The sequence below is a fragment of the Nerophis lumbriciformis genome, linkage group LG25 (assembly GCF_033978685.3).
Source record: "Nerophis lumbriciformis linkage group LG25, RoL_Nlum_v2.1, whole genome shotgun sequence".
NCBI lineage: Eukaryota > Metazoa > Chordata > Actinopteri > Syngnathiformes > Syngnathidae > Nerophis > Nerophis lumbriciformis.
In genome coordinates, this window is record NC_084572.2 from 21,120,816 (window position 1) to 21,140,396 (window position 19,581).

General features: G+C 40.8%; 1 protein-coding gene across 1 annotated transcript; it reads right to left on the reverse strand.

The window, feature by feature from the left end:
• Positions 1-243: 243 nt before the first annotated feature.
• On the reverse strand, positions 244-19,146 carry LOC133621672 (uncharacterized). The gene is made up of 4 exons (XM_061983926.2): positions 18,293-19,146; positions 18,113-18,216; positions 14,751-14,796; positions 244-4,834 (listed from the first exon to the last, which is right to left on the reverse strand). Exons 1-4 carry the CDS (start codon positions 18,561-18,563, stop codon positions 3,858-3,860), a joined length of 1,398 nt encoding a protein of 465 aa, XP_061839910.1. The 5' UTR covers positions 18,564-19,146; the 3' UTR covers positions 244-3,857.
• Between the last annotated feature and the right edge of the window lie 435 nt (positions 19,147-19,581).

Here is a 19,581-nt window from a genome sequence, read left to right on the forward strand (position 1 = left end):
GGCAAGACACTTCACCCCTTGCTCCTGATGGCTGCTGGTTAGCGCCTTGCATGGCAGCTCCCGCCATCAGTGTGTGAATGTGTGTGTGAATGGGTGAATGTGGAAATACTGTCAAAGCGCTTTGAGTACCTTGTAGGTAGAAAAGCGCTATACAAGTGTAACCCATTTATCATTTATAACATACATACGAACATGCGTATGCACATATTACATATATACAAGTGAAACTCAAAAATATCAAAATATCGGGCAAAGGTTTGTTTATTCCAGCAATCATATCGACAAGGTGAAACTAATGGCATCTGCTCATATGCAACTCAAAATATTGCAATCTTTCTTTTAATACAATGTTTATGATTATGGCTTACAGCTTAATACAACTTCGAATTGAAATTCTCCAAAAACTGTGGGTTTTCAAAAACTGTAAACTGTGATTATCAACATTCCAACAAATACAAGCTTGACATATCTCACTTTGCATGTATTGAGTTTATATCAGTTTTACATTTGAAGTATATTGCTGATATGAATGAACAATGTGCTTGTTCTATCTTTGGCCAAAGTAAAACTAAGAAAACAATCTTACATTGTCGTAGATGTATTTTTAAGTTATTATGCCATGATTTAGCCCGTCTGGCCCAGGTGGGAATAGATTTACCTCCATGCGGACCCCCTGAGCTGAAATGAGTTTGACACCCCTGGTTTAGACACTATTCCACAGAATGATACATGGGCAAACGGATTACAGTAGTTTGCTACACACAGTTTTAGACCTTACAATAACTGAGACAGAACACAAAAACTTGGGACAATATTTTGGCAATAAACAAGTTGCGTAAAAGAGGTACACTGTATATAAAAATGGCAGAATTTGTGTATTACTTGAATAAATATTTTTAGCAAGGGCATGCAGATACAACTCTTTAATTTCTTATATGATACCAATATTGGAGCCTTGAGGATAGACCGATACTGCTATTGATCCGATATGATATATACAGTGTTCTGAAAAATACTTTTAAAAAGTAATTAATTATAGTTACCCGTTATTTTACCAAAAAGTAATTGTATTAGTCTTTAACGAAAGGGAAAGTAATTAATATGTTACTTTAAAAAAACAACAACTTCACAATCTCGCGTATGTAGTTGAGGGACGTTTCATATGAGAGCAGTGTGTGTGTTCTTTTAAAAGGCGGGGCCTGTTGCCTAGTGACATGCAATGTCAAAAAGGGCTTTAACAGAGCTATGTTTGTTAGCTTTAGCAGTTAGCAGCGGCAATTTGTCGGCTCTGACGCCAGCTCTTTGAATCTTTTCACCGGATTGTGTTAACTCTGGCTAATAAAGAGATTGTATGTGCTTTGATGGCGGTCATATCTTCTTGTCAACAAACGGTGTATTGTTTGGATGGCAAGTTTGTCACATAAATCTTTGATTTGGTGATCATTATTCCCATTGTGTGGTCGAGTGCGTATGTTGTTGTCTGCTGTGTCACAGTGTGATATTGCCTCTTCCTATTTGATATCAAGTTCATTTTGGTGCAGTGCTGCTTGTTGCTTTCACGAGTAAAACGGTATTTCCTGCATTAAACTTGCTGTACTTATAAAGCTGTCCTGTTGACAATATCAATCAATCAATCAATGTTTATTTATATAGCCCTAAATCACAAGTGTCTCAAAGGGCTGCACAAGCCACAACGACATCCTCGGTACAGAGCCCACATAAGGGCAAGGAAAAACTCACCCCAGTGGGACGTCGATGTGAATGACTATGAGAAACCTTGGAGAGGACCGCAAACCACATCAAAAGTAGCGTGCCAGGTTACATCAAGCTATCTTAAACGGCGTTGTAACGGGCTTAAAAGTAAATAATTACCGTATTTTCCACACTATAAGGCGCACCTAAAAACCACAAATTTTCTCAAAATTTGACAGTGCGCCTTATAACCCGGTGCACTTTATATATGGATTAATATTAAGATTCATTTTCATAAAGTTTCGGTCTCGCAACTACGGTAAACAGCCGCCATATTTTTTCCCCGTAGAAGAGGAAGTGCTTCTTCTTCTACGCAAGCAACCGCCAAGGTAAGCACCCGCCCCCATAGAACAGGAAGCGCTTCTTCTTCTACTGTAAGCAACCACCCGCCCGCGTAGAAGAAGAAGAAGCGCGCGGATATTACGTTTCATTTCCTTTCCTTTGTGTGTTTACATCTGTAAAGACCACAAAATGGCTCCTACTAAGCGACAGGGATCCGGTTCATGAAAAGACGCAATCTCTCCATCCGCACACGGATTACTATTTCACAGCAACTGCCTAAAGACTTTCAAGAAAAATTGGCTACTTTCCGTGCATATTGTAAAAACAAGATAGCTGAAAAAAAAGATCCGGCCAGAGAACATTATCAACATGGACGAGGTTCCACTGACTTTTGATATTCCTGTGAACCGCACTGTGGATACAACGGGAGCACGTACGGTGAATATTCGCACCACAGGGAATGAGAAGTCATCCTTCACTGTGGTTCTAGCTTGCCATGCTAATGGCCAGAAACTTCCACCCATGGTGATATTCAAAAGGAAGACCTTGCCAAAAGAGACCTTTCCAGCCGGCGTCATCATAAAAGCTAACTCGAAGGGATGGATGAAGAAAAGATGAGCGAGTGGTTAAGGTAAGTTTACGCGAAGAGGCCGGGTGGCTTTTTTCACGCAGCTCCGTCCATGTTGATATACGACTCTGTGCGCGCCCACATCACGCTGGTTTTTAATATATTATTAAAGTTTGACTGACCTATCTGACTGTTTTTTTGACATTCCTTTAGCGCAGTTAGATGCGGCTTATAACACGGGGCGTCTTATAGGTGGACAAAGTTTTGAAATATGCCGTTCATTGAAGGCGCGGCTTATAACCCAGGGCGCCTTATGGTGCGGAAAATACGGTAAATGACTTGTTACTCGTAAAAGCAATGGCATTAAACTTGCTGTACTTATAAAGTACAGCAAGTACTGGTTCGTAATACCAGCGTTGCTGGTATTACGAACACTGGATATATAGTCTCAAATCATAGTACATACTTTTATTTTATGGTGTGGAATGTTAGAAAAGATTTAATCAAGTGAAATTAGTCAGACAACAATGTAAGGTATGAAAAACACTAACATATTTATTATTAATTGTGTGGAATAGACTGTGCTGTCTTTAAAATTCAAGTGGAGGGGTTATTATTTTTGGCGACAAAGAGTGGCCACAATAATTTAATGAAGTTAAGGTCATAACACAGTAATTTGAATGATGCGGACACGTTTGTTACTGAATACTTTCCCATACGCTTCTGCCAGGGAGACTTTGCATGTGTAACTAATATGCAACTATAATTATTTGATATTTTTCATATTGACACGTGCGGTTTTAGACTCCTATAGCTTGCCATGTTTACCTTTTGTTAATGATGAGACTAAAATACAAGAAAAGACCAACCGCGTGTGCTTATCGGAGGACATTCAGATGTTAACTGGCTATTCAGCTTTGCACAGGTAAACACGCTGCAGGACTGCTTGTATCGGATATTTTACATGGAAGACGATATCATCCGACACTTGTTTTTTTGCTGATATCGGACCAATATCAATATCGGATCTCTAGACCCCAAATTAATGGTAAATGACACAGTTAACAACAACCCAATTGTGCCTGTTGCTTACAGTAAGACATTATATTTTAAAATGCTTGCAATCACTTCCAGGAGACGAATACAAGAAGCTGCCTTCAAAAGTATCACGTGAACTGCACAACATGACAAAAAACACTCAATCTCAGGGACATTTACACACAAAAAAACTGTGGTTTCCTGACCGCCGTGTCTGTCACTCGTCCATGTGTATTCTCTGATGGCGTTTCAGGTTGCACTTCTGTGTGAAGCGTTTACCGCAGGCTAGGCAGCAGTATGGTCTCTCTCCCGTGTGGACTCTGCGGTGGGCTTTGAGGTTGCTAAGTTTGGTGAAGCTGCGGCCGCACAGAGAGCAGCAGAAAGGCCGCTCGCCCGTGTGAATCTGCAGGTGGGCCTTCAGGTTGCTGAGATGGGGGAAACATTTGTCACAATGGCCGCAGCGCAAGGGGTGTACCGCGTGGCCGTCTGGGTGGGCCAAAGAGCGCGCGTGAGGCTGGGATCTGTTACTGACACACTGGGTGCCAGTTCGACTAACGGCAGAGGTGAATTTATTTGCAGGGTGACTTCGCTGAAGTGTAGCAGGGGGCGTGGCTTTAGACGTGGAAGGAATACGGTTCAGGGGGTCTACGTTTAAGTAAGTGCAAGACAACGCTAACGTGTTGTTCGATAGAGCAGGCTTTTTAATAGGCCGAATAAGTTGCTTCATGGCAGCCCGTGACCTGTCAAACGTGCCAACGTTAGAGTTCTGCTTCAGCTGCTCCTGTGCCGTCGTTTTACGGGGATTTGTGTTTTGCTTCGGTGCTAAATAAGTCTCTCTGTTCCTCTTAATTGCAAAAGAAGACGCAATTTCTGGCTGTGAAGTTTCTTTCTTCACACATGGGATGCCCCCACAATCCACAATTATCTCCTGCTTGACGGACACACCAAGTGAGTCAAGTTTCAAAAGTCTTCCCTTAGGGGAGGAGCTACAAAGCTGACCTCTGTCATGAGTAACAGGACTCATATTGCCTTCTGTGAAATACTCTTCCAGCCCCTGCTCTGCACGATGGACCGAAACTTTGGCTGAATCACACTTCCTGTCAGTTCCAAGGTTCTGATGATGCAGTGTTTGGCCTGTCCTACCAGCATCCATCTCCACTGACAGAAGCACAGCCATGTCGGAGTCCTCCAGGCCTTCAGGAAATGTTAAGAGGTTAGATATCATCTGTATGTACTTCAATCATTGACATTTAAATTGTGAGTACATGGCACTTCTTTATCAAGAGGATGAAACAAGAGTTGCATTAATGGGGAATGGCCCATAAATGCAACACCCACTTGGTGCCATTAGCATTCTTAGGAAAGCTAATTTTACATATTGTGGGCTAAATTAGGCATTTTCAAGCATAAAAACCGTGTGTGACTTAACATAACAAATGTAAGGTACTGCACTGTATGGCACAGCATGTCATTAACATTAAATAAAGTTGTAGCATTTTAAGATGTTTGTGTGTGTATGTGTATATATATATATATATATATATATATCAGTGTTTCCCACAGGACAGGCATCTATTTGTGGTGGCGTGGTCGGGGGTAGGGGGGTGGCGGCGGCAGCGGCGATGACCAAGAAGAACGCGGAGTTGGAATATAATTACAACACTTTATGTACATATTTATATACAGATTTGAACAATTAGTTATTCACTGAAATATATTTATTAATTGTGGTTCTTACAAAAAATATATCTTATAAAATATAAAAGCTAAAATGTCTCTTAAAGCTCTGCCCCTTTAATTAGTGCATACTAAATAATTTAACTTTAGCCTACTACTACAACCATATTATTTACCAGCAACATAAAGTGAAACAGTGGCAGAGGTGTCCTGCTACAGTCAGTCAACCTCCTCTTCCTCCTCCTCCTGCTGCTGCTGAACAGGTCGCACTGGAGCTAGTCTCGCTCGCCAGACCCTCCTCCAGAGAAGAGGGAGACACTGGAGCTTACCGTGCTGGGTGTTATACAGCCATGACTTAAATTGTGGCATTTTTAGCCATTCTGGATCGAACCCAGTCGCTCTATGTTTTGTCGTGGTCCTCTCTATAAGGCACATAAGAATATAAAATAGGACCCTTTTCATGAGAAAAGTGCATTTCGGATCTGACCCTGCTTTATTTTTCAATGTTTGCTGAGTCTCACCTGTTGCCTCCGCCCTAGCTGGCTCTACATGCTGCCTGTCTCCCTCCTCTCCTACAACATCTCCCTGCGTACTTACTATCCCTTCCTCCTCACCCTCTCTTACTGCCTCAGCTGCGGCACTAGTTGAAGCCTGGAAGTATTGGAAGCAAATTCATTTTCATACTGATGGACGTCTGTTCACTTTCCTTATGAGATTTCTAAGTGTCTACACCGTTTTGATAATACCTCCTGTGGTCCGGACTGTAGGCCTACCTCCTCTCCAAGTCCAGCCCTTTTCGGCCGTTGAAAATATTTTTCTATACTCATCTGTGTGAAGGAGTGAACATCCAACAGTAGAATTTATTACTAACGAGCAGAACCGCTCTATGTACAGTGCCGTCTAACCTTAAGCGGCAGCAGCTCAACACATGCAAGGTTCAACGTTAAGGTTTTTTTCTACTTGCCCGACTTCTCAAATCTACTTGCCCCAATATTTTTACTTGTCCTGCCTAGGTTTTTTTCTGGCTGTGTAGTGCTCATGGCTTATATCTTACTAAAATCCTTCCCGTTGACTATTTACAACACTACACAGTAATTATTATTATTATTATTATTATTATCTATAATTACATTTAAATGGCATTGCATACATGTAAAATTAAATGCTATTTCACATTATTTGACCAGTAGCAGTTACACCCATCTGAACAGGTCAGCCACCTGTTTAAAGCCCGATCACAGTTGAAATCTTGAAATGAAGGGCCTTTAATGGCCAAAACATTAACCTGGACAACATTTTAACAGCTGGTTGGCTCAGATTTTATTCTTTTCATTGCATTCACATGCTGCAGTGGACAGTGGACAATTATCTTCAGTATTAATGCAGTATCTGAAGCACCGTCTCCAACGTTAAATATATGACGAGCCGCGAGCGATGCAGCTATAACTTATCTACCTATAACCTATATTACCCTCGTATTTTGATCCGGTCGGTCCGTTTTTCTTTTACTCCGTCGTCGTCGTCGTCGTCTTCTTCTTCTTCTTCTTCTTCTGGCCCACCAGGTGAATTAAGTGCTATTGGCGGAGTTACAATGCATAGTAGGCTACCGCCACCTACTGCACTGGAGTTGTAACGACAAGGTACATTCACAGACAGAGTCCCATTGCTTTTATGAGCGATCGAGCGAGTCAAAAGCCGAAAAATCCATTTGTGGCGGCCCGCCACAAATAAATGAATGTGTGGGAAACACTATATATATATATATATATATATATATATATATATATATAGGGACGGCATGGCGAAGTTGGGAGAGTGGCCGTGCCAGCAATCTGAGGGTTACTGGTTCAATCCCCACCTTCTACCATCCTAGTCACGTCCGTTGTGTCCTTGAGCAAGACACTTCACCCTTGCTCCTGATGGGACTGGTTAGCGCCGTGCATGGCAGCTCCTGCCATCAGTGTGTGAATGGGTGAATGTGGAAAACAGTGTCAAAGCGCTTTGAGTTCCTTAAAAAGGTAGAAAAGCGCTATACAGAGTGTATAGGGTGTACATTTGGACAGAGTGTATAGGGTGTACATTTTGCGCAGAGTGTATAGAGTGTACATTGTACAGAGTGTACACTTTTCTCTTCCACACCTTTCTTTGCACTTCTATATTTTGTATATTTTTACATATTTACACATTGTTTTCTTGTATGCACACATCGCGCTGTATGGAATGGCCTCAATCTCGTTACCCTGCGTAATGACAATAAAGCTGATTCTGATTCTGATACAAGTACGACCCATTTACCATTTGTATTAACGATTTGTATTAACGATTTGATTTGTGTGGTTGCCGATTTGTATCAGTAACAGTATTATTTTACGACACGACCTGAAATGATTCAGTGTAATGAAATCGATTCAGTAGGACTGGGCGACATATCGATTTTATCAATATATTCCAGTTTATTGTTGCAGACGATTTAAATAAAAAAAATAAAAAAAGGTTTTTTCTTTCTCCAGCATGTTTTTTTTGCCCCCATGAGCTTCCGTAGCCCTCGCCTGCCCTCTAACTTCCCTAGCGGAGGTCAACAAACCGAGCAAAACTAGGTTAATGCTAATGCTAACGAGCGCAAGACGTCTTTTCCAAAGAAAAGAAAAGTGTTTGAGTTTATTTCGAACATGCATGTGTACAACATGACACTTCACAATTTCCAGTTTCTCTATTCAACATGTTCGAGAAGGAGTAAGAAGAAGCAGAGCTTATTTAATCCTACTCATTTTCCTTTACATAGCAGTTGCTAACACTTTTGTTCACTTCCTGTTCTCAATTTATTCACAATATACTACATAAATAAAAACATTAAACATAAATAATTTATGAAGTAAGTTATATTTCATATGGTGAGATGAATACGATTATCTAAAAAATGAATGGATGGATGCAATAAATTCAGAATGTTTATCATGGTTCTTCTTCTTTGTACTTTGTAAACACTTTAACTTTGAAGAGCTTCTTGAATTGGATCATATTAGTACATTGTTTGAGCCATCCATCCATCCATTTTCTACCGCTTATTCCCTTCGGGGTTGCGGGGGGCGCTGGAGCCTATCTCAGCTACAATCGGGCGGAAGGTGGGGTACATCCTGGACAAGTCGCCACCTCATTGCAGGGCCAACACAGATAGACAGACAACATTCACACTCACATTCACACACTAGGGCAGGGGTCACCAACATTTTTGAAACCAAGAGGTACTTCTTGGGTACTGATTAATGCGAATTTTTAGAACAGGCCAGCGGGCTATTCATCTGGTCCTTATGGGCTACCTGGTGCCCTGCACTAGGGGCCAATTTAGTGTTGCCAATCAACCTATCCCCAAGTGCATGTCTTTGGAAGTGGGAGGAAGCCGGAGTACCTGGAGGGAACCCACGCAGTCACGGGGAGGACATGCACACTCCACACAGAAAGATCCCGAGCGCAGGATCGAACCCAGGACCTTCGTATTGTAAGGCAGACGCACTAACCCCTTCTTCAACCATGCTGCCGACATTGTTTGATTTCTTTGCTAAATCCATTCCATAATTTAATTCCAAATACTAAAGGTCTTAAGTGTTGTACGTGCATACAAATGTTTTAAATTACATTTTTCTGTAAGGTTATATTCCTCCTCTTCTGTTGAGAAGAATTGTTGTTTATTTTTTGGTAGCAGATTGTAGTTTGTTTTGTGCATCATTTTAGCTGTTTGCAAATTCACTATGTTGTGGAATTTCACTATTTTTGATTCAATGAATAAAGGGTTTGAATGTTCTCTATTTCCAACATTATGTTTTATTCTAGCTGATCTTTTTTGTTACACCGTTAATTAATGAAGTGTACTTTTGTAGTTGTTTCCCCATATTTCTGCACAATAGTTAAAGTTAAAGTACCAATGATTGTCACACACACACTAGGTGTGGTGAAATTTGTCCTCTGCATTTGACCCATCCCCTTGATCACCCCCTGGGAAGTGAGGGGAGCAGTGGGCAGCAGCGGCGCCGCGCCCGGGAATCATTTTTGGTGATTTAACCCCCAATTCCAACCCTTGATGCTGAGTGCCAAGCAGGGAGGTAATGTGTCCCATTTTTATAGTCTTTGGTATGACTCGGCCGGGGTTTGAACTCACAACCTACCGATCTCAGGGCGGACACTCTAACCACTAGGCCACTGAGACGGTAATAACTCAGATATAGTAACACTAGTGAGCAGTAGAGAATATAAAGTGATTTTTGGTCCAATACATGTTAAGCTTTATTCATTATTGACATGTTTCTGGCCTCCTTATGTTGTATATTTGTATATGGGATTTCCAGTTAATTTTATCATCAATCATTATACCTAGAAATTTGGTTTCATTTACTCTTTCAATTTCTATTCTGTCTGTTTGTATTTGTGTTTGACTTTGTCTTCTACTGTTACCAAATAGTATTATATTAGTTTTACTGAGGATCGTCTGTTTTTGTCAAGCCATCTTTTGTTAATTTCTTCTGTTATTTGTATTAGCTTCTTTCTGTGTGTTCTCTCCTGAACAAAACACTGTTGTATCGTCCGCAAATAGTCCTAACCATACAAATGTCATTTTTATAAAGATTGAACAATTTTGGTCCTAGTATTGATCCGTGGGGTACAGGACATATTTAGCATTGTAGATGTGTGTTCGCCTAGCTTGACGTAGTGTTTCCTGTTGGTTAAGTAACTTCTAACCCAGTTTAAGACCAACCCTCTGATGCCATACCGTTCAAATGTTTTGATTAAAACATTGTGATTGTGTCAAATGCTTTAGTTACGGTATATCCATAAACACTGCTGCTGCACATTCTTTCCTATCTATTGTAATTACCTCTGTAATTTTGATTAAAGCCATCAAAGTTGAAATATTAGTTCGAGTATTCTATGTTTTTATTTTATGAAACTCTCTGATCTGTTATTGAACAGTTTTTCACTGATTTTAGAACATTGTGGAAGTAAAGAAACCGGTCAATAATTTGCAAAATGGTGTTTGTCTCCAGTCTTATACATTGGTTCAACTTTAGCTGTTTTTATTTTGTTTTGGAATTTGCCTGTTTGAAATGATAGGTTACTAATAATATGCATTAATGGCTCTGAGTCAGAGTCCATGGTTCTCGCCCGGAAAAGGGTGGAATGCCATCTTCGGGTTGGGGAGGAGACCCTGCCCCAAGTGGAGGAGTTGAAGTACCTCGGAGTCTTGTTCACGAGTGAGGGAAGAGTGGATCGTGAGATCGACAGGCGGATCGGTGCGGCATCTTCAGTAATGCGGACGCTGTATCGATCCGTTGTGGTGAAGAAGGAGCTGAGCCGGAAGGCAAAGCTCTCAATTTACCGGTCGATCTACGTTCCCATCCTCACCTATGGTCATGAGCTTTGGGTTATGACCGAAAGGACAAGATCACGGGTACAAGCGGCCGAAATGAGTTTCCTCCGCCGGGTGGCGGGGCTCTCCCTTAGAGATAGGGTGAGAAGCTCTGTCATCCGGGGGGAGCTCAAAGTAAAGCCGCTGCTCCTCCACATCGAGAGGAGCCAGATGAGGTGGTTCGAGCATCTGGTCAGGATGCCACCCGATCGCCTCCCTCGGGAGGTGTTTAGGGCACGTCCGACCGGTAGGAGGCCACGGGGAAGACCCAGGACACGTTGGGAAGACTATGTCTCTCGGCTGGCCTGGGAACGCCTCGGGATCCCCCGGGAGGAGCTGGACAAAGTGGCTGGGGAGAGGGAAGTCTGGGCTTCCCTGTTTAGGCTGCTGCCCCCGCGACCCGACCTCGGATAAGCGGAAGAAGATGGATGGATGGATGACCCTGAGATCTCCTCAATAACCTTTTTTATTGTTTCCATATCAATTTCATTACAATTAATTGAAGTCTTAGATTTGCATTTTTTTCACAATTTTAACTATTTCCTCCTGTATCACTTTCGTGAGGAACATTGAGTTGGGATTTCTCTCTATGGTGTCATTATAGTCCTCGGTTGAAACTGGGTCTGAAATCCTTTCTTCCAATTTTGGTCCAATATTTACAACGTAATTATTGAAGCTTTCAACTACTTCCTTCATGTTGTCATTATTTATGTTTCCGTCTGAGAAGTATTGGGGGTAATCCCTCTTAGTGCCATTTTTAATAATGCTATTGAGAATGCCCCATGTTGCTCTCATATTGTTTTTGTTCCTGTCTAATAATTGACTGTAATATTATTTTCTACATGTTCATAGTATGTTAGTTAGCTTGTTTTTATACGTTGTGTACTTATTTTCTGCCTCTGTAGTTCTTTGTGTTATACATTTTCTATATAATGTGTTTTTCTTGGTACAAGCATTTTTTTAATCATTTTGTCATTCATGGTTGATTGTTCTTTCTCTACTGAGTTATTTCCATGGACAATTTTCTTCATAAAGCATTATGAATGTGTTTAAAACATTTTCATATGCTTCATCAACATAATTTTCATTATACACATTGTCCCAATTTTGCTTTTCAAGCTAATTTTTTTAAAGCAATCCTCCTCTTTGTGCATAGTAGACTTCTGCTTGCTTTGCTTTGCTCGTATTCCCTGCACTGAACTTGCTGGGCTTTTGACGCTGACATGTTTACATACAACCACATCAACAGTAGCGTCCTATGTTACATCAGAACTCTGATCACTATGTGTAAATGTTTCTGCCACAATACGCTGCTTTTTAGCGGGAGTTGCAGTCTTGTTCGCCTTGTAAGGTAGTTGTATTTCCCGCACTCAGCTGTTTTTTGTGCTGCTGCCTTTTTTAAACACTTTGCGCTGTGCAGTCATTTGTTCCACGCGTGTTGCCGCAAAACCAAAGTACTGACAACACTTTTATTTTCTTTGAAACAAACGTCTGTCTCTCTCTTGTTAGCGTTAGCATTAGCCATGTTTTGAATCTCTGCTAAGGAAAATAGGGGGCGGGCGAGATCTACGGAAGCCCTGGCGGCAAAAAGTATGCTGGAGCAAAAGGAGACTTTTTTTTTTTTGTTAATTTTTAAATAGTCTACGACGAAAACCTCAAATACATATCGATAAAATCAATATACCGCCGAGACCTAGGTGACACCCTTATTAATTCACATATGTTATTTATCACTCTAGTTGAGTTGAACAAACTCTTTTCAAGCGTCAAACATACGTACATGGAAAATATCTGCAACTTGTTGACGTCAGAGCAGACAGCAGACAATGAGGACACCTTTGATGGTGTTTACTAGTGTAATTATAATGAATTATTACTACCGTATATTAGCTATAATTAAGACAGTAAAGTAATTTGACAATGAGTTCTGAGTATGTTGTTATTGCCATCTACTGTCTACTTTTAAGTCTGTGTGGTATAAAACAAGTAAAATATTAATACATGCATTTGTTTTTCAAATCTTGATTAAATCCTTTGCTTTTTTAATTTAAGGTTGTAAGGAACACTTAAAAGAGGTGTTTTGCAACATTTACACAAGATGCCTAAAGGGCGCAAACTTTCCAATGCATTTTACACAGCATATCACGGCCCTCCTACGACTTCTCGTACATAATGACGTAAGTAGATACGTACATAACACATGTATGTGCATGAGCTTTAGGTACAAAAACCTATTTAGATAGATAGCTGTCATTGAATGTATATTGTATTATAACAATAATATGACTGCAAATAATTTGTCGCTTCTCTTGGACTCTTTTTGTATTTGTGCACACGCTCGCTGCCCGGAAATGTGCTCAAAGTATGCGCTGACCAGCCCTCCTACATTGTCACTGTCCTCTTCAACCTCTCTTTGGCACAGGCACTCATCCCACCCTGCCTTAAATACGCCACAATTATCCCGGTACCCAAGAAAGCTGCAACAACCAACCTCAACGACTATCACCCAGTAGCACTCATCATGAAGTGCTTCGAGAGGCTGGTCCTACACCACATCCAAGCATGCCCCCTCCCATTCTAGACCCACAATAGTTTGCCTACCGGGAAAACAGATCCACGGACGACGCCATAACCAAAGCTCTCCAATCTGCACTGAGCCACCTGGAACACCGGGATGTCAAGATGCTTTTCATCGACTATAGCTCCGCCTTCAATACTAACATATCAGACATCCTGGATACCAAACTGCTAGACTTAGGCCTCCCCACACCAACCTGTTTTTGGATTAAGGACTTCCTGACCAACCGACCCCAGACGGTGAAACTCGGCGCCCATCTCTCCTCCTTCCGCACACTCAGCATCGGCTCTCCACAGGGCTGTGTGCTGAGCCCTTTGCTGTATTCCCTCTACACCCATGACTGTAGTCCAGCCCACCCGGAGAACACCATCATCAAATTACCTGATGACACAACGGGGGTTGGACCCATTACAGGGGGGGGGATGAGTCTGCATACAGAGATGAGGTCCTGAAACTAACAGCATGGTGTTCAGTGAATAACCTGGCACTGAACACTACAAAAACCAAGGAACTCATCGTTGATTTCAGAAAAAAAAACTCTACATTGACGGCGAGGAGGTGGAGAGAGTCAGCTCTTTCAAGTTCCTCGGCACCCTCTATCTACAGACCACTCCTGGACCCCAAATACAACTGCGGTCATCCGGAAGGTCCAGCGCAGACTCCACTTCCTGAGGGTGCTGAGGAAGAACAGACTGGAGAGGCAGCTGATGGTAAACTTCTATCGCTCGGCTGTCGAAAGCCTGCTGATGTACTGCATAACAGCATGGTACGCCAGCTGCACTGAAGCAGACAGGAAGGCGATTCAGAGGGTCATAAACTCTGCACAAAAAATCATCGGCTGCCCCCTCCCCTCCCTGAAGGATTTACACAACTCCCGCTGCCTCAACGGAGCAAAAAACATTACCAAAGACAGCATACCCCCTGGCTTTCACCTGTGCGACCTGCTACCATCAGGCAGGCGCTACAGGTGCATCAGAGCCAGAACAAAAGAGCTGTCACCATCTTGAACTCAAACTTGTAATATGGTTGAAATGTGTTTGTCCTTCATAAACTTTCATTTATGTTCCAACACAAAGCACGTAGTTTACCACCACTTCCGTTGAAAACACTGGGAAACAGTTGGGCGCGATCTTTAGCGGTAATTTTTGTTACATTTCCACATCCCTGTCAATGTCAACAAGAAAATGAGGAAGGCGGGTGGGAGATGCAGGGACACATTTTATTGGTTCAAGAGTTGATGTGGGCCTTTGAAGGCTGTTTAGGGACAATTCGACCGGCGAAAATGATGACAATATGTGCAGGAAGTTGCAGAGACCGTAAAAAGTCGCGAGGCAATTCATAGTTTGTGGGAATTGTGGGAACATCGTGAATTCCAGGAAGAATTCTTAAATACTAAATCTACTCCACTATAAATGATATCAATGTATGAAGATGGACAGAAAAACATGACAACTTACCGATTCCATCTTTCACCACTGGCACCACATCAGTATGTTCTGGTGTCTAAACAGAGAAAATATTGCTACATTTAATTTGATTATCTTCATATTAGGATCAACAAGATTACTTAGCAGACCAAATGTTTCGGGTCTGTGTTGAAAGTCAAAGTTGACCAACTTCTCATTTTATAGCAACAACGTTCTACTACGGTATACAAGTGAGGGGCACAATTTATAATCTCGAGTTAACTTTTACCAACTCAGAAGCAATGCAGCAGCTCACCGGCTCAGAAATGTATGTCAACAGCAGCATACGCTCGTTAGCTGTCTGTGATCACAGCGCCTCTAAAAGTAGTTCCTTAACATTAGCGCTCATAATAGTAATATCGTTAATACTTGGTTATTATTTAGGTGACTAGACCCCCCGCTACCCCGAAAGGGACGAGCGATAAAAAATGGATGGATGGAATGGAATATTGTTGCCATTTTTTTAATGTTTTTAGACGCCTTCCCAAGGGCACAATAGATTACACCCAGAGCTCCATTGTTAGTTGACTTTTGCTCACGTTTATTTACTAGTTAGATTGCATTAAAAAAATTAAAAAGTATATGTGTACTTGTCTTACATTAAGATTTGTGAATGACATGCACACATTTAAAAAAGTGCAGTTTCCTATTAAGCCAGCCCAGCCATTAGCACACTAGCTTGCTTCGACTGTAAATGAGCAGTATCACCGATCTGTGAGTTTATCGAAGTAACGTTATCTATCAGGGTTTTACGATCACTTTAATTTGAAGTGGTAATGATAACCGTTAGCAATTTTTAGAGAAGTTTATAAATAATACTGTTTATTGTTACATCCCTATTTTACCTTTCCTCCCAGACTAAGTTAAAAATGGCCTGGCAAACCAACAAATGCTGTCAACTAGGGATGTCCCGATAAAAAAAATGTTGTCCTCTGATTTCGAGTCCTGATTCAATACTTTGACAATAGATCATGGAACTAAAAATGTTTTATAGCAAGTAACTTAACTGAACTTACCCTAAACACAGTAAGACATTTTTAAAAAGCTGGTCTTATTAAAATGTATAATTTGCTAGTAAATCAGATGATGTATTAAATTTGTGGTATTGGATGCTACTTACAATTGTATTTTACTATTGGCTCCCATTTGTTTCCAGCTGCTTACTCCTTGAGTTTTTACACAAGAAACACCACCAAAAATATTTTGTAATAAGAAAAATATAAATCGAATTACTTTTAGTAGTGTTTATATACTTACACAACACTAGGTATTTGATACTATTTACATCTAGATAAATTACCCAGACTATACATTGCTTAGCTTCTTGTGTTGCCCTTTTTAGCATGCTTAGCATTCTTTTTCTCATGTTCTCCAGTTATAATATTTGAAGGAAACATCCTATTTTTTTTGCCATAGTGGTGAGGATTAGTATCTTAGAAGCGGCTTTTCACTGTAAATAGACAACGCGTTTGTTGCAGCTTGCTCACAAATTGGAGCCGGTGTTGTGGCAAGACATGCACCCCCCTGGAATTCATGCAACTCTTGCATGTGTCTATAACAAGGAATATGGAAATATAATTATGTCTCCCTGAGCGTGCATACCTTTTAAAGGAATCTTTAGTGTGACTGTGAGTACAATCTTTGGTTTATGGAAATGTAATTGTGTCTCCCTGAGCATGCATACCTTTTGAAGGAATCTTTAGTTTGATTGTGAGTACAATCTTTGGCTAAGTTCAAAATGCAGGGTCAAATCCGATCTTTTTAGTGGCCGTTCACGTTCCCAAAAAAATGTGAACGCAATCTGACCCGCATTTGAATATGACGTCGCACACACTGCAGTCCTTACGGAAGTCAAAATGAAGAACTGGAGTCTGGCATCCAATCAATGGGCAGCATAGGAATGCTTTACTCTTATAGGGCTTGAAAGTGTCATGTGGAAATGCATTGCATTGTGGGTCTTTCTGGACTCTGAATTACTTATTTACAAGGCTAAATACAAGACTTTGTGCTTAAGTTTAAGTTTTGTTTGCTTTAACAAGTATAAAACATGGCATGAACGTGCCTCATCTATAAACTGTGACAATCGTGGTCATGATCGCTTCAGTAAAATAAAGGATTTTGTGGTTTTAGTCGAGGGGCAATCCCACAAAAATGTATAAGTATTATTTTTGGAGTAGTAGTGCAGGGATCAACGTTTTTAAAAGTAATATTGGGCCTATTTTTTTCAGGGAAACTTTATGAAATGAGGCTGGGCACCCTCACTCCATCTCCAACACATACAAGATGAAAACCGTATATTATGCGCAATTTGGGCGGCGGATAATGAGCCTAAACCGACTTTGCATTTTGAAATTCTTCAGCGGTATAAAAACTTTCTCCGTTGACAACATATACACAAGTTAGAGGGACAAGCGGTATAAAATGGATGGATGGCTTCGACAACAGCGGCAGCTTACACAAATATCTGTCAATTGGACGTGCTCATGTCAATCAATTCAACCAATTGAACTTATTTTTTTCGAGGTAGCGAGCCTTTGGAGTAAAGTACAGTTAGTCTCGGTGCGGTCCCTTGATGTTTTTATTTTGTACCATAGATTTTAATCCAGGTTGTTGCTCTCTCACACATTACCGCAGGTACAGTAAAACCATGTAAACAAAACCTACATCCAGCAAAAATGGCTACACAATAGCCACAATGCATTGCGAAATCACGTGCCCTTAAGAGCCCTATTCTTTATATTTAGTCAAGTGACTTTTTCTTACCAATTTACTTCTGGTGAACAAAGTGACACTTCACCCTTACCCACAGTGCCGCTCACAATGGTGAATGAATGATAGGTAGTGGTCGGAGGTGTCGTAGGTGCAAACTGGCAGCCACGCTTCCGTCAGTCTACCCCAGGGCAGCTGTGGCTACGAAAGCAGCTTACCACCACCAGGTGTGTATGAATGATGGGTTCTCACTTCTCTGTGAAGCGCTTTGAGTGTCTAGAAAAGCGCTATATAAATCTAATCCATTATTATTATTATCATCATTTTAGCGAATATAACCGTGCCAACAGCCTGAAACAACGCAAGTATAGAGCATTTTTCTTCACGAAAGGCAAACCACCGCCCAGAACGCATTAAACAACACACGCTCACATGACCACCACTTTGCATATTTAATGAGCCGGACTAATGAATTGATTAACGTGGACCCCGACTTTAACAAGTTGAAAAACTTATTTGGGTGTTACCATTTAGTGGTCAATTGTACGGAATATGTACTGTACTGTGCAATCTACTAATAACAGTTTCAATCAATCAATCAAAAACGGGACATCAGGTGATGTCAAATGATGTGACTTATTTACATGAGTGAGAGCTGCAGGAGTCTGGTCCTCTTCTGTTCTTCGACTTCTCAATGATCTGTCATCACTGTATGTCTCTCTCTTCAAACCGCATTCCTTCAACGCATCTGGGGAATAAAAAGGATGTTATTCCACATAGTTTGATATTAGAAAATGGTGGCATGTCGTTAAGCATGTTCTTACCATCTTGCAGGTCTTCTGAAGTGTTGCCAGTGTCACAACTTGCATCAACACTCATCCGTCTTTCTTTCACACCATTGTCACTTAATTTCTTCTCAGCACATTCCAACTTCACCCTCAGGGTCTGCACCTCGCGGTTCTTGCGCTTAATTTCCTCCAAGAAGCCATCCTCGACCAACTGTGTGACCTTAAACATGGCGCTTTTCACCAGGGTCTCCATCACGTCCAACAGCTCTGTCTGGAAGGTGACGACGAGTGTCTCCAGCTCGGACATAATGTAATAATGTTTTTGTTTTTTTATACCAACAAATTTTAAAATGTCGTCGATTTGTGCAGCCGCTACTCGAATATTCGTATTTCTTTGACAAATTCTGCCTCGCTAGCTGAGCATGTTTATGGTTTCTACCGATACTACAGGAACATTTGTGCCATTTATACTGTCTTAGCTCTATCCGCTGCCATATTTTACCCACAAAAAAGAACTAAAAGGACCAGCAAATGCAAAAACACGCTTGTTAAACCCGTTAAAATGTGTTGTCAGCTTCGCGACCGACATTTTGTTTGTCGGCTGTGACGTCACGTACACTCTCGACGGTGGTCGCTTGGAGGACAAACTGTGACACCAAACGCGTTTAATTAAAGTGAAACCCTGACGCTGCACTACCTTGTTTCTTGTTGAGTTGGTTGAGTTTGAGTTTATTTCGAACATGCATGCATACAACATTTTACATCACAATTTCCAGTTTCTCTATTCAACATGTTCGAAACGGAGTAGGAAGAAGCGGAGTTGATTTAATCCTACCCCTTTTCCTTTACATAGCACTTGCTAACACTTTTGTTCACTTCCTGTTCTCAATTTATTCAAAATATACTCCATAAGTAATGATAATAAAATTAAATCAATTATTATTCGTGAAGTAAGTTATATTTCATATGGTGAGATGAGTAAGATTATCTAGAAATGGAATGGATTGATGAAATAAATTCAGAATGTTTATCATGTTTCTTCTTCTTTGTACTTTGTAAACACTTTAAGTTTGAAGAGTTTCTTGAAGTGGATCATATTAGTACATTGTTCAATTTATTTGCTTAATCCAGTCCATAATTTAATGGACTGGATACTGATATACTGAAGGTCTTAAGTGTTGTATGTGTGTACAGATGTTTTAAATTGCATTTTTCTCTAATGTTATATTTCTCCTTTTTTGTTGAGAAGAATTGTTGTATATTATTGGGTAGCAGATTGTAGTGTGGAGGAAATGTTACCTTTATGCTTACACTCACACTAAATT

Excerpts from the sequence above, each read along its gene's own strand:
- LOC133621672 (XM_061983926.2), bottom strand. The coding sequence starts at position 18,563 with ATGTCCGAGCTGGAGACACTCGTCGTCACCTTCCAGACAGAGCTGTTG. Across the intron at positions 14,797-18,112 it reads CTCCTGCAGCTCTCACTCAT|ACACCAGAACATACTGATGT; the intron begins GTAAATAAGTCA and ends TTCTCTGTTTAG. Across the intron at positions 4,835-14,750 it reads AGTGGTGAAAGATGGAATCG|GCCTGGAGGACTCCGACATG; the intron begins GTAAGTTGTCAT and ends CATTTCCTGAAG.